A 16,426-nucleotide genomic window follows, 5' to 3' on the forward strand; every position below is an offset into this window, starting at 1 on the left:
GCTCTGAGTTTCGTAACTAGACACATAGCCTCTTCTGATTCATCAGTCTGAAGCTGTAAGACCGTATGACCAAATGCTTTACTTACTATATGAAGTCTCAATGCTGCCTACAGCCATCATAGCATGAGCGCTAGGGGCCACTTCTCCCCACCGCCCACATGTATCCTTTTTTAACACCGTTCTCTGTCAACTTTGATGTTTTTGATGAACAAGTAGGATTACAAATGAGCAATTTGTAATTAAAAATTACAAAGGATTACAGACTGATCAGCCAAACGTTAAATGACAATAGCAGATACAACATCCCTCTTGCATAAGCAGAGACATAATGATGAGGTTTAGCAGAGAATCATAACAAAGAAAAGGGAGCCTTTAAAAACAAAGAACCAAATGGATTGGTATTAGTGCTGTAAGACTCAAAACCAAGACACACCCCACCCCCCCAAAAAAATTTAAAAATAGGTCTTAAAAATCTAGCCTTTATTTAATTAAACAAAACAGAAGCTTATGAAGTGACATGGTTGTAACTACACTGTGACTTGGAATTCTGAAAAAATAATTAACATGCTCCCCCTGCAATATGAACCTAAAAAATCTCTTCAGGGCAATGCTACAATAATCAAACCTCTGGAGAATGTTTTTTATAGGGACTAAACTTTATACTTGCATGCTGAATCATCCTACACAGAATTCACCTGACAGCCTACGATGCTCAGGGGGGACCTACGAGCTACTGGGAGATGTGACCACTTAAAGTGCTGTCCAGATTTTTTTTCTTAATTTTTCTTTTGGTAGGATTAAATTAAGTATAAGAGAAAATCAAGCATAAAGGCAGACTTGTCCCTTCTGAGTAAGAACAGTTGGTATGAAAAATAGGACATGATCTCTATGCCATGTTGAATACAGTAGATGGCTGTCAAATTACGTCTAGGAAGGGTTTGAGATTGCTTTCAAACAGTTATTGGAAGTACGAACTGAAAACACATTTAAGTTAGTCACAGTGTTGAAGCACAAGGCTTTGGTCAGGGATCACTTGTGAGGTATGTGTGAGCTGCATTACCGCCTCCGCTTCCTGAAGAAAAGCCTCATGGCCACAGTATAATTTATACATGTCACAAATCCTGAAAATTAATGTAATCCTCTGGGGTTTTTTCCACTTTGCCTCTGTATACTTGAGACACTCTGAAACAAAGATTAAAAAAAAAAAACAAACAATCTAACCTGGATTTACAGTGAACTCATTAGCAAGAAACTGGGAATGCTGGAGTTGCCTGTGGTTTGGGAACTGAGACTATTTCCTATCTGGGGATTGAGAAAGCCAAACTGCTGTCACCAAGGGATTAACCTGCAAAATGCTGCAAGATATAGAGTTTAACTTGGGACAAATTCATTACAGAGAGAGAGAAAAACCAGAACTAAAGGGCAAAGCAGGGAAGTGAGACAGCAAAGTCTGAAAACAAAAAGTAGGCAGGACCTGCATCAGCAAGGGAACCAGAGCCTTCGGTTTAGCACTAATGCATTGGGGTCTTTTCTCAGCAAATTACAGTCCCTCTGCTAAGCTGAGGAGGAAATGCACCCCAGAAGATGAGGAGATCATGTCTCCCACTAAAAGGCACAAAAAAAAAAATTGCATGGGGAATGGCCTCTTCCTCTCTGGGGGAGCAGTGCTGTCCTGCTGAAGCGACACACTTAAACTCCAACTGCAAACACATTTCAGATAAAGGCACGGTCATGCGCAGGCATGGATGATGCTTTCAAAGGAGAAAGGCTTGGAGGGAGGATGCAGATAAAACACCGGGATGTGGGCTGAAGTAGAACATTTTATAACATGTTCTGCCAGTAAGGAAAACTGCATGAAGAAAAGCAACAAATGCATTCCTTGGCGGGGAATCACTTGCTATTTAAGCCAACAGACAGAGAGATGTGGTAGGGGTATGGGGAGAAGAGGGATTTTTCTGGCTTTGCTTTATAAATAAATCACTGTTCTTGAATCCAGAAGACATTTTCTCTGACCGCTATATGTATGTAATTCTTTTAGCCTGTTATCACGTGCCTGGCAAATTTGTCTTGTTGTTTATTCCTGAGAAAATAATGGTTTCCTCCTCCTTTTCCTCTCTAGCACTTGCTCTGCCCTGTTGAGCAAATCCTCTTTCCCCTGTCACTTCTCATCTAAGCAGTGACCCCTGTCAGTGGCAAGCTCGTCTCCCTTTTGCACATAACTTTTATTCATGCCCTATTAGTCTTTTTTAGAAAAGCATGTGAGCTAGTGTTGCTTTGGCACTATTTTTGATAAAAAAAGCTGCTGCAACAGCTCTCTGGGAACAACTATAAGACAGCCGACAGTACCACAGTGCTGCTGAGAGATTAAGCTGATGCTTATACATTCCGGAGCCAAAGCCATCGCCTGCTCGAGGCTGAAGGGTCAGTCGTCAGTACAGTGCATACAGGGATTTAGTTAGCATGAATGGGAGTAGTTCAGCTAAATCTCCACTGAATCATTATCCCTGAATGTATCTGAGGAATTTAACCAGCACCCTTTGGAGCTTCTTGCTTTGTTCAGTATCTACAGCGTTAAGTCTAAGATGCAATGAGATTCTTGCTTAATCTTGCAGACAATAAATTTCTGAAATTTTGGTAATAGAGGATTATTGAGTTTGCACAATGAAGAATTTTGCCTATAGCAACAGGCTAAAAAAAAATGCTAAAGAGCATTATCTCTGCAGATATAATGATGTATTTGGCAACCTGCACCGTACACATTGCAACATTGCCAGAGGGACTAAAGAAGGTGTACAGCACCTCTGTCAGAATTTCTGTGATTTTCAACACATTAAAGAACACGAATAAAAGACTTCATGCAGAAAGGCAGAAGACGAAAAAACAAAACTAGGGCTCAGAACCATATGAAAATAAATTTAAAACTGTGACACGCCCCCTCCCTTCAGATCAACTTCAGCAAACCTAGAATACAAAACCTATGCCGAAGCAGCAAAAAGCAGTCAGGCTCCTGAATCCCTTCCCCAAACTGAAAAGTCTGTTGTTTGCAAATGCAAACTTCCTTTCTGGGGGACGAGGCATGGAAATCCTAGCTGCTACAGTTCTGCTGACCTAAATATAGGACATGACCCAATACTGGGCCAATACATTTTTAGGAAATTAAGCTGTTTTGTCTAAATAAAAGACATGAAGCTTGAACTTACATGTTCTTCTGAAGCATAAAGGACTTCCATTAGCCGATTCACAAGGTCATTATTCTCTCCTCCGTGTTCTTGGCAGAGAAGTTCGATCTCCCTTAATTTGCCAAAGTAGAAATCCCTTTCTTTCTCCACGCCTTCAAGTGCAAGTTTTAATGAATGTACCTGCATATAAACCAAGATGTGATGAGTCAGTTGTGAGGGGCAATACAGACAAAACAACTCAGTCTGAAATTATGCGATCTTAAATATATAGTCAATTTTATAGCTTAAAATGAAGTCCACTTTTTTTCCTGAAGTGCTAGATTGAACCTTACACAACAGAGAACAGTAAATCAGGCTCCCTCATTACGCCTCTTGGATACATCTTAACCTTGATCCTCAAAGGTCAATTTTCTTGGTGCTCTTTTATACTGAAACCCAAAGCAGCAGTTCAGGAATCAGGGCTACCTAAGACTTGTCTCCCAACAAAGCTTCCAGAAGTGTCATGTAGTGGTAATTAATAAAACTTTCAGCTCAGTACTTGCATTATTTTGCCTGGATTAATGCGTAGTTTTTGGGAAACCTACAATATCTCCTTGCCTAAAAATATGCAGATCTAGCAGAAAAGTTCACAAAGGGAAGGAGTCTAAGATTAAAAGGTCTTCTAGCAGCAAATGTGAGTACTGCTGTGTTGTTTTTCCACCTCTCCTTTTCTGCCACTTACTATACTGTTAGAGCTTGCCCCTCTGATGCTGCAACCACCTGCACCATGGACTTTCTGCTCTGACTGATGTGCTGTATCTATCAACAAATCCTCTCAAATGCCAAATATCTTTCTTTTTGCAACCTTGTTCACAAGGGTCTTCAAGCTATACTGTCAGTCTTAATTTCACCACTAGGACTGCTGCGAAACATTTATGGGCAACATAGCTGTTAATGATTAGGCTTCATATAAATCATGACAGATGTTGCAACATAGTTTTATACATACATATATTTTATATACACACATACATATATATTTGAAAAAGAAAAATTTTGTGGGAGCATAACAGATAAACTGCTGTCCAACAGGGTATACGCAATCAGGATAATGTGCATAAGTGGCTCTCAAATTCACAGGACAGCAGTGTAACAACGAACAGAAATAATCACAGATTAAGCTGTCCACAGTAAACACACTGACCCCAATCACATCCAAATTACAGCCAAATTAGCACCCACATTTTAAGGCCTGCAATTATACAAATTATTTTCTAAATAAAACACGCTAAATAAATAGCACCAGACTACATTTCAGTGAACTGATAAAATGTAATACAAAGTTCTGTGCTGCCAGTTCTACTGCAAGCTGATTTATCTCCTTCACTAGTAAAAATACCAGCAGAGTTCAAACAATGCTTTGACAGCCTACTAAATCCTATCAGTTCGTTTTTCTATAACTGCTGAGCTAGCGATGCCTTTTTCTGACCTTTGATTGCACTCCCAGAGGTGTCAGACAGCAGAACTGACCCGTCACGAGGGCAGGATCTCAGAGCATCTCATTCACGTGCTAACCTATTTCTGACCGGCAGCCCGAGTGTGACACCCAAGTCTCCCCTTGACAGTTTGAATCGATGATTGGTACAGTGACCAGACACCTTAAAACAAACTATTTATTCATGAAAGTAGGAACAGCAAAACGGAACAAGAGTTTATAATATTTTGGTCTACAGATGAAAACCTCACATTTAAGACATGTCTTCTGGATCTGCAGCATCATATTCCTTGAAAGCAACGCCTGCACCCAGACAGAACAAGAACGTAACTGCTTCCAGATCTCTTGCTCTGTGCTTGCTAGAGCTTGGGAAAACAACGAACCTCAGTTGAAACATTGGCAGGTAATAGCTCCGACTGTCTCCCCTTCTGACCTATTTACATGAAGGCATTCTCCTGTTTTCATTCTATACATTCACTCTGTTTTAAGAGACAGAATTAAACTATGCATATATGCACACAGTTAGTTAACTACAGTATACAGTAAACACTGTTATAAACAAACCATATATGCTTTTCTTCAGTTACATATCAGCTACTTGTCTGTGACATATGTAATTTGTTTTTCTTCAGGTAATTAGCACATCCACATGCTACGCTTTCCTTCTATTCACATGCCAAAAAGCTAATCCTGTACGAAGAACAGTGCGCATTAACTCCCATGCTGTTTCTGGACCACAAATACCCCTCTGCATCCAGTTAACGGGTGCAAAGACAACAGTTCCTACTAACTGGTCTTTTCCCTGATGGTATTTATTGGTAGTATGAATACTCGCAGGGCTGCAGAGCCAGGTTGGAGATTAAATACATATTGCAGACATGCAGCCAAGACGGTGCTGTTGTCAGAAACTATGTGCATACTAGCATACAATTAACAGTTCCTGGGACCATTCACCATATGTAAAGGTCCCTTCTCCATATGCAATGGTCCCTGGTCTGTGTCGTCTTTTCAACTGCACTCAGACTCTTTGGGAGAGTACTAACTGGCACAGACCAAAACCACAGCAGGGACTACTTTAGCTATAGGTAATCAAGTTCCAGTGCACAGTGACATTCCTTGGGAGTATTTAATTTATTAGCGCAAACCAAAGCAATAGCTAAGACCATTTTAAGAGAAACTTTAAGGATTGTTGGGAGCCATTAAACTAGCAGATGTTATGGATGGTTTAGGAGTATTGCAAATAGCTCATTAAGCAACCCTGTGGTAAAATTCAGTGTATCGACAGCTCCACTACTTAAATTTCTCCACTACAAATTGCATGAAAGTTCAGATGTTTCAATCTCCCTTAGCTGCCACCCATGAAAGGGCTGGGGGGAAAAAAAAAATGTTATAGCCACATAGGAATTTGATATCCACAGACAGCATTCAACATTTCTTACTCATAATTGGGACAGCAAAGGGATGAAAATGTCTGCTGCCCTCATCTCCCTGATTGCTAGAGACCGGTAAAAAATTTGGCTTTTCCAGCATGTTCAGACTTGGGGTCAGAAAAACCTGGCTCAGAGCTGCTTGCAGCACAGGGCTTTTGGCTTGTGCTATATGCCCAGGGTGCACAAGTAACCATTAGTGGGAAACAAAATACCAAATGCTGCTAGCATAGAAAAAAAAAGCCTTCCAGACCATTCTAGCTAGAAGAGGTATCTTAAAAACTAGCTGTTCAAACACCAACTTTCCAAATCCTCAAAACTACTTCTCCTCTTTGGTGACCGGGGAAATAATCAGTTATCCCTCAGGGCTATTTGTATATAAACCGTAAGGTTTTCACACATGGAACGTGCTAGGAATACATTAGCAGTGGATGCGATAGTGACTGCCTATTTTAGTAAACATCAAATATTTTTATGTTGCTCGGATGCCAACCAACTCTTCCTCCTGAAGCGAACACATTCTGACTTCTGAGTACAAATGTCATGGTTTAAGTTGCATTAAGCTGATGGTTGAACCCCACTCTTACATTGATTTAAAAAAAAAAAGATTCCATGAAAAATATATACATCCATTCCTTGTGCAACATTTAAAACCTTTTCTGTTACAGCAACTATCAAAAGCCTATTTGGAAAGCTGGTGGAGCCTGTTGTGCTCTCCGCTGCTCAGAATTATACCCTGAACCCTCAAGTATGCCATGTTTGGGATGTGGCTATCCATCCACCACCTTTAAGTGCATAAGAGTAACCAAGAATTTGCAAACAGTGCCCTAACAGCCTGAAATCTTTGTTGTTCAAGTCAATGACAGTCTGAAACCGAAATGCCCTTAATTGTGGAAAATTATACTTGATCCAGAATAATGACTTCTTCCTGAATGCAGCTGCCAGGCAGCTCAGACTAAAATACGAGGTTTTTCCTTTCCATTTTCCCTCTTCCAGGGCAAATGCGGGGATCAGGCCTCATTTATAATAGTGGCATTTACACCATTCTGACAGCCCAGTCTTGAGCCAGATGCAGATACTTATTCATGCCCAGTGCAGACACTTTCGCATATCCAGGAATGACAAAGTGGTATAAATCTAAGGGTTTAATTTTAATTCATGCTATGTAGATTCCTAACATTAAAGAAATTCTGAAGCTTTATTAATGACATTGCAGAACATTATAAATAATATCACTAAGTGTTGTCATAAAGGTAGATCACATTTTTAAACGAAAAAGGCATATTAACATCTTAACGCCTTCCTTCCAGAAAGTAGAGTGCAATGAGCTTACTCTTCATTCAGCTGCAAATGTCGAATACCTCGGTATTACAAACAGGCTTGTTTTCTCCACAACAACACATTAAAATGATTTCAAATTTGTAATACACAAAACCAAAGACACTATTGGGATTGTTCCTACCCAAGTGAAACAAAAGATATATTTTAATATCTAATAAAATTATCATACTTCAGCCAGACTTACCTGTCATTCTTAAGATCATCTTTTAAAAATACTGGTAAACACCAGTTATCTCTGCCAGATGTTATTTTTAACAATATATCACTTTTTTCTTCCCAGCTGAGCCATTTCAATCTTTCATCCCCTTATAATTCTGGAGAGCATCATTCAACAGAGGTCAATATTAGATTTCATGCCTGCCTGTAACAATGAATGCATCTAATTTTATGCCTAAAGCAAATTTACCTGTTCGCTGAGCTGTATGACTTGAGTTTCCAAATCTTTATCTGATTTAGATGCTGAGCTGCTTGGTGCAGCTTTTTTTGCTGAAGATGGGCGAGAAGGTGTTGATCCTGGTTTAGAAGCTGGACTGGATTTAGCAGCACCTGAAAAACATAATAAATAAATAATAATCGAGAATTATCTCCATGATAAATACATTCCTGTTAACCTGGTACTGAAACAACAGTATTCGTTTTACAGACAGCCATTCTCTCTCTTACTTCAGGGTGACAGTGGAGGCAGTTCCAGTGCTGCTATACCTTGGGAAAGGAAAAACCACATTTCCTAGCAGTTTAACCTTGAGTTTGTTACTGAGACTGAAGTTAGCTCTGAAACTAATATAAGTATACATCAGACTAAGAATAAAGTTCCCTTAGCTCTCAGCAGCTTTCAGCTTTAAAAAAAAATATGCCGTTAACAGACCATTCCCCAGCCCAATATTGAGCGTACATATCTATCTACAATTTCCCTGGAGAAAGACAGACTTGAAACAAACTCAGCTAAACTACCTCTGTGCTTCCCACATTTTCAAATGTGAACCATCCCTGAGACAAGGGCATTGAAATTCAGACAGAGCACGCAGAATTAAATCCATCGGTGAACTCCCAGTTGCCATAGTGACCAAGAGATGAGTTCTGATCTGCTTAGGTTTTGCTATTTGTTTTTAATTACTTGCACTGCAAATCTGCCAGAATACGGAGCAACATCTTTACCAGCAAGTAAGGAGCACACACAGGTATTCTTTTTTCACAAGGCCTGAGGCACACAAATGCCGGAGCAGAGAAACATTTGCGTGAAAGGGTTTGCAGTGCCTTCATGCAAACGTGAGGAGCTGGCTGTGACCCCTTGCTCTGCCTCTCCATCTTTCCTCTCCTTGTCCCTGGATGTTTGATTTAGTTGCTCAGCCCCTGTACACGAGTGCCTGGCTCACGGCTGTCCCCCTTGCCTGGGCTCCCACAGGCACTGTACTCTGATTCGCAGCCTTTTCCTTATTCCCTCTGATCAGGAATAAATTTCAGATGCAGTGAACATACATCTGGTACAAAAATCGCTTGGGTTACAAAGTCAGAGCAGGAACCCAGCCCTCTCTTCAACCTGTTTTATGTGATTTATTAAGCAGGCATGTGGATAAGAAGTCGTGCTTTGCAGCACCCTTGTTTATTGCTGTTTCTTACAACGAGCAAAACACAGTTGTCCAGACTTGCAGATGGGCTCCATGACCACCCTCCAACCATCAAATGCCATCGGCTCTGAAGCCTGGGACACACAAGGTGCAGGAGAAAGCCTGAATCCAGCAAGGACCCAGCTGCCAGCTGAGCCCTGAGCTTGCAATCACCACTTCTGGAGGCATTTGCCCCAGCTTTCTCGGCAGCCACCTTCCACCCCACAGCTTGCCAGCTGCTCCTCCCATATGATTACTTGATTTATGGCACACTGCAGATTGTTCCAAGTTGTCATTTCCACAATGTATTCCCAGCATCAGACAACACTTTAATAAAGCAATTAATTGTAAAACCAATGTTTCATGAATGCATTTCTAGGAAGAAATCGCAAGGAGGCAGGGGAAGGCAGGAGGAGGAGAGACACAACTTGTGTGGCTGCCTGTATGACCAAACCCTGGAGCTCCCATGGTCTCACTGACCTAGAACTGTGTACAGTGGTCCCTTGGAGGAGCTGAAAAGTGATGAGAAAGGAAAGCAGCAATGGGTTATTTAATCAATCTTGCTTAAGCTTTCCTGATTTACTCACAGGCCTCTCTCCGTAAACAAGCATCTCCTCTCGCCTTTAAGGATAACTCTCTATTAACTGGGTCATCTAATGCCAACAGAACACAAACAACTTGATAATTCAATTGGCTTGTGTAAACGTTTCTGTGCAAGATGCCCATTGTCCTTTTCTATGCTCTTTAATATAAGACAGAAGGAAAAAAAAAATATAAACTTTAGCATGCCACCTTCAACACTTCCCAGGTTCAGTCCATATTTTGACTAACTAAAAATCAGCTGCTTCAGAGCAGGGTTGTTAAGATGCTCTTAAAGCCAGGAAAAAATTTTTCATTTGGATTAGCAGAAGAAAACTGGTGTCAAAATATGCAAGATAAACACAAACATGAAATAATTGCTTTGACTATAGCATTCTAGTTGGGCCTCAAGTTATTTAGTGAATACTTGTATCACATGCAACTGCAACAGTTACCCATAAAACATTTAAAATAATACATATGTATACTAAACCAAGGTATGAACACTTATTTCTTATTGTATTCTACACCTGAAAGGTGCAGTTCAGGGTATCAACTGAAAATTAAATGCTGTAAAACAAGCTATGGACCTTCAGATGCAAAACCTTGGCTGGTCGACACAGCTCCCCCCCTCTACCAACTACCCTTCTTTTATGTGAAGGCAGCACTGGACTTTCTCTAGGCAGCAAGAACCTGCACACAAGCACAGGAGAAGCTGCTCAGCTTTTCTAGGGCAGCATCCCCATGCCTGTCAGCTCTTTACCATTTCTCATGGGGAGCCTTGGTGCAAGACCTGAGCAAGGCACAACGTGCAGCCATGGCACGTTGCTCCCTTTCATGCTCAACAGCCCTGTGAAGTGAGCTAGTTCTTTGTAGATCGGTGTACTGATCACAGAAAGCCAAATCATTAAGTACACACCTCTTTTTAACCTGCAGAGAGAGTTAAGGACAGAGCAGGCACAAACATTTAATCCCCAGGTACTCTCTTTAATTTGCAGCTGAGGCACCCTCCCAGAGCATGCTGAGCAAGCCCACATCAGCACTGCCTGCGGACAGTGAGGGCTGGATGGCACCAATACACCGTGTTATATTCTGCCCTCCCTTCAAAACAACAAAGCCTTTTGAATTTCCACGGTAAAGTGTTACTAAGCTTTACAAAGTCCAGACAAATCAAAAGAAATTGACTTCTGCTTTGCTGCTCAGGATCAGCTCTTAAATGAACATGATATTCCAACTTCAGTAACACAGATAAAAACGAGTTAAATAACCCGACCATTTCAGACAGTATCAGCAACAGCTGGATAGAACTTAATTGCATCAGAGAATGCCTAGGGATTTCCAATTTAAAGTTTCCTGGAGGGGGAAGAAATAAAAAAAGCTTTCCTGCACATTTATTCTGAAACATCAGTTTTAGAATCAGCTCAGAGGTAAGCCTCCCATTTCTAACAGAAGCTAATTTCATAAAAGAATTAAAGGATGCTGGTTGGCAGGGTAGTGCAAAGTGCTTGAGGCAGCCAGATACCTAAACAGAGATGAAAGATCTTGGTAGAATTAATGACTTTGCTATTGAGCACCACAATGGCTTTGCAGTCAATTAGCGCAAGTGTGGAGTAACACCTAGTGCATTGCTCAGAGGGGCTATATAATCCATGCAGTTTAAATTCTGTCCAACATCATATCTCCTATGAAAATATTTATATACAACCCATTTACATATTATGAGCAGGCACAATTTTATACAAATATTTTATATGCAAAATATCTGATAACCATCTCTCCACTGACTACTGACAGAACTGCACTGTAATCAATGCCGTAAATATTATCCATTACCAACTCCTTTTCAAGCTTAAGGTCAATGCTCAAAAAGAGGTGCAGAGCCCTGCCGTGGAGAGGAAGAGACCCATGCCCAGACCATGCTGGCAGCCAACAGTCTGAAAAGTAGCATGGCAGAAAAGGATTTGGGGGTCCTGGTGGACACCAAGTTGAGCATGAGCCAGCAACACACCATCACAGCAAGGAAGGCCAACAGCCTCCTGGGCTGTATCAGGAAGAGCGTTGCCAGCAGGTTGAGGGAGGTGATCCTCCCCCTCTACTCAGCACTGATGAGGCAGGCACATGTGGAGTGCTGGGTCCAGTTCTGACCTCCCCATTGCAAGAGAGACACAGGCATGTTGGAGAGGGTCCAACGAAAGGCCACAAAGATGGCAGAGAGACTGGAGCACCTCACATATGATAAAACCTGAGAGCTGGGACTGTTTAGCCTGGAGAAGAGAAGGCTCAGTGGGGATCTTATCCATACCCAAAGGGAGGGTACAAAGAAGATGGAGCCTCACTTCAGTGGTGCCCAGCCAAAGGACAAAAGAGGCAGCAGGCACAAATACAAGAAATTCCATTTAAACGTAAGAAAAAAACCTTCTTTTCTCCAAAGGCAACTGAATACTGGAACAAGTTGTCCAGAGTGGCTGTGGAGGTCTCTACCCTTGGAGACACTCAAAATCTGACTGGACATGGTGCTGCGCAACCAGCTCTAGGTGACCCTGCTTTGAGCAGAGGGGTTCGACTGGACAATCTCAGAGGTGCCTTCCCACCTCCACCATTCTGCAAGAACTTCTGTTAGAGCATGCTCTGGTTTTAGGTCAATGCAGGGTCTGATTGGATTTTCTTTTAAACAGTATCCAAGCTGTTTCAGTTAGCATCTGGATAACTTTCGGTACCTGCCCATATAACAGCACTGGAGATGGGAAAAACAAATTCACAGTATAAAGACGAATTATTTTGTTTAAAGACAAATTATTTTGTTCCTGCACTGAAGTTAGATGAATCGGCTTTGAAATGCATTACAGTTTTCTATCTGTGGTGCTCCAGAAACAATCACTAGTCAGTCTCATCAAAATTAAATATATCCCCTGCAGTTTCGGCTTTCCTGTTCTTTTCACTAAAGACGTATGTTTTACACACAGATGTACACTTCTGCAATTTAAAACAGTGGATGTTGGCACTGTGCAGGTTTTGGGTACAACAAAGCTTGGCTGCAAATTCCAGGTCACTTTACATCACAAGTGCAGTCTTGCAGACAAGAGACCTATTTAATGTTTAGAGAGAAATCTTCCTTGAAGCTATATGAGTAATTAGCATGCTGTTAAATATTTATGCACAATTCCAAGGAAACACGTGCATGAATACAGTGTGGACGTGCGTGAGGACAGCGTGGAGAGCAATGGAAGCCCTGAGCAAGCACAAGACTTGGCTGAGCCCTCACGACCACTGCTTCAATGGAATTTGGGAATCACTCACAGTATATCTTCAGTCAAATTAAAGGACTTTACAAAGTGAAGATTCCTGACTCATGTCACAGAAGAAAAAACAAACCTACCAAGAGACCACAGAGCTAACAATTCCTTCAAAAGCTAAAGAAAAACTCTCCACCCACTTAAAACAGATGAGAGAGAACAGTAAATGAATTAATATTCACAGAATCACAGAATGGTAGGGGTTGGAAGGGACCTCTGGAGATCTTCTTGTCCAACTCCCTGCATGAGCAGGCACACCTAAAGCAGGGGGCACAGGAACGCATCCAGCCGGGTTTTGAATGTCTCCAGGGAAGGAGACTCCACCACCTCCCCGGGCAGCCTGTTCCACTGCTCTGGCACCCTCACGGGAAAGAAGTTCCCTCATATTCAGGTGGATCTTCTTATGTTTCAAGTTGTGCCCATTGACCCTTGTCCTGTCGCTGGGCACCACTGGAAAGAGTCCGGTCCCATTCTCTTGACATCCACCCTTCAGATATTTATAAGTATTGATAACATCCCCCCTCAGTCTTCTCTTCTCCAGGCTGAACAAACCCAAGACTCTCAGCCTTTCCTCATAAGGGAGATGCTCCAGTCCCCTGATCATCTTTGTAGCTCTCTGCTGGACTTGCTCAAGCAGTTCCGCATCCTTCTTAAACTGGGGGGCCCAAAACTGGACACAAACTTTTGCAGCTACACTGGGATGTGAGAAACTGCTCAATTTAGGGATGCTTAATGGCTTAAGTGATGACAAATGATGGGAATTAATTGGAATGAAATTATCTCAGACAAAATCTGACTCCACTTTCAGCATCTCAACATGCTGCGGTGTAGTTGCCTAATTATTTTGTGATCCTTAACTTCCCCTGGGTGGCAGGACCCCTCTGTCCCCTCAGCTCTCCATACTTCCACTGCTGCCGGCTACGGTACAGCTCAGTGAGCTCTAGTTGATCACCACTGCCAGACAGCTGGCAAAGAGAAGGATGTACAAATACTTGAAACTGAAGCATCTTTTACAAATTTCAGAGCAATCCAAGCAAGAACATACGATGGGGTCTACTTGTCAGATGAGGTTTTGTTGATGGCATGACCCTCTCAGTTAATCTTTAATAGAAGGAGATTTGATGGAAACTAACCAGCCTTTTTCCCATCATAAATGAAGAATTTTCTTTAGATTTGAAACAACTAACATTCTAATGGCAACTATTAACTGTTCTCAGCTGAAACCCCTATTTTCTCTAGAAGAATCTTCAAGCATGCAAGCATTCATCTTCAATGGATAAAACCACTCCACATAGGCTTAAGAGAAGAATACAATTCAAAATTTGAAATGCTCTTAAACCTTTGCATGTTCTAAAATACAACTGTCTGCTTAGCTACAAGGAGAAAGCAGTCCCAAAAGGAAAATCCAAATGAAAATATATTTTAAAAATGCATATCGAAATACAAAAGATCATGCAAAAATTGGAGCAACGCAGGCATTCAAGCCACACCCAAAATACACTGAAAATTAAGACAGCAATTTTCACCACTGTTTTCAAACACAACCTTCTCTCCTGAAAAAAGGCCTTGGCTCCTGCACTGCACACAGCATTGCTTTATGGTCTAAATTCTGAGGCTCAGTGCGTTTAAAAAGTAAACTCTCCTCACGCTGGCAGGGAGGGTGTGTCTGTATTAAGGCCGAGCCACTTTCTTCTCTAACTCCCAGGCCAGCACTGCCACTGCACACGCTGTTCCTGTCAGCTAGCACAACTCCTTGGCCTCGTATGAACTAGGCACAAAAGCATTTTAAGTTTGTCGCCCCGTGGCTCTTCCCATCTCCAGCTCTGCCACATGTTCCCAGAGCACCACACCACCATGAGCAGAGGTTGTCATTGCCCATACCAACTGCCTGCCACCTGGGGGAAAAGGTACCATGTTTTGGTGGAAAGCAAAGAAAAAAGCATTAGGAGTTCTCTAGTCTCCCAGGAGTCCTAATCGTATCACTAGCTGCTAAAATAAAGACTGGTTTTGCTGACTATTTTTATCGCTCAAAATTAATTTACAGCACATCTGCCACAGTAGGATATACCAGATTCCCTGAAGAAAATTGGTATTTTTCTTGTGCAATTCGCTCTTCAATGGTATGCACATTATATAGAAAGCATTCGTGCACAAACAGTTCATTCTGCCCTGGTTATTTTCCCTGTCATAGCGTGAGTATTTTTAGCCCTCATGTGATCCTCCAGTATTTTCCAGCTCTGCTTTAGTCATCCTGCTCTCGCTGAATATTTCAAACCAGTATGTCTAAGAGCCTTCAGATCTAAGAGCCTCTCGCATTTTTAGCTTACATGTAAATAATTAATTTTATTAAGCTGTCTTTTACCCATGTATTTTTGACACCCCACACCCATACACAAAGCAGCGCTCCATGGAGATTTGCTCTGACATACAGGAATACTTACATAAGACACTAAGCTAAAATCCTGACAACCTGATCACCATTTTCAATTTGATCAGATGAAGCTTTTTCTGCCGTTTTCCACAGGGAGCATTAGAACTGGCACAAACAACACTACCCTAATATTTTAATCCCTTACCATAATTTTGACTCTACATCTGTAGGTTGTTTACCACTGCATTAGAGAAGAGCGGAGGCTGTAGGAGATCGAAAGGCAGCTCAGGGCTGGCAGATGGCGTTATATCTAAAAGCAGCTGTGGTGGTGTTGGCAGAGAGCCTGCAGCGGTGGTCTGTGCTGCTGGCTCCACTCCTTGGAAGATGAAAACATACTCGTTCCCCCAGCAGGGAGCTGCCTTTACCTGGCAAATCCTTGCTGCTCCTACTATTTCTAGAAGAAGCCCTTTTCATGTATTACCGAAGCCACCCACCCTTTGTACAGCCATCAGCTCGGCAACAAATCGGCTCTGTCTCTCAAGGAAGGGACGAGGCAACGTGAGGGTGGCACAGCAGATTAGTTGTAAGGACCTATTTACACTTCATTCCCGAGCTGCATTATCCTTGACCTGTGCTGACTCCTCAGACGGATCACCTTTAGAGGGGTAGGGCCATGGCTGTTGGCCTTCACTGACACAAAACACGGTGCATTTTCAGATTTTTCCAGTTTTGGTTTGTTTTAAAAGAATTGTTTAAAATTAAATAAAGACCACACTCAGCATCTGCAGAGATATAGGCAAATACCCATGTATAAGTATGGAAAGTAGCTACCTGATACCGTGGGTCTTGTCAAGCTTTAGTGTCAGATTAAAATACCAAAAATAATTCTAACTCATGGCAGCTACCTTTCTGGGTAAGCTTTCAGATCAGGCTTTAGGGATTTGACCCCTCGTTAACTGAAAGATGTATCTTCGTCTACCTCTGAAAATAAAGAGTTAGAATAGAATGTTATGAAGTAGTTACAAAAAAATAAAGAGATCAGCACCTCCTAAATCACTCAAAAACAAAACTCTGGCAAAAGGCACTGGAAGAGTTATTCTGCAGAACAACAGGAATCATCTGAAAAACATATGAAATTACTAGTAGTTAAGTAGTTAG

At 41.7% G+C, this 16,426-nt stretch overlaps 1 protein-coding gene across 3 annotated transcripts in view; it reads right to left on the reverse strand.

Moving 5' to 3' along the window:
• The window catches only part of MAPRE2 (microtubule associated protein RP/EB family member 2), a 94,119-nt gene that overhangs the window by 5,530 nt on the left and 72,163 nt on the right, over nucleotides 1-16,426 (reverse strand). For all 3 annotated transcript variants that reach the window (XM_064442757.1, XM_064442758.1, XM_064442759.1), the window contains 2 exons: nucleotides 7,828-7,967; nucleotides 3,201-3,359 (listed from right to left, as the gene is read on the reverse strand). In XM_064442757.1, coding sequence (XP_064298827.1) covers nucleotides 3,201-3,359; nucleotides 7,828-7,967 — 299 coding nt within the window. The remainder of the gene's footprint in view (nucleotides 1-3,200; nucleotides 3,360-7,827; nucleotides 7,968-16,426) is intronic.

The sequence above is a fragment of the Phalacrocorax carbo genome, chromosome 2 (assembly GCF_963921805.1).
Source record: "Phalacrocorax carbo chromosome 2, bPhaCar2.1, whole genome shotgun sequence".
Classification (NCBI taxonomy): domain Eukaryota; kingdom Metazoa; phylum Chordata; class Aves; order Suliformes; family Phalacrocoracidae; genus Phalacrocorax; species Phalacrocorax carbo.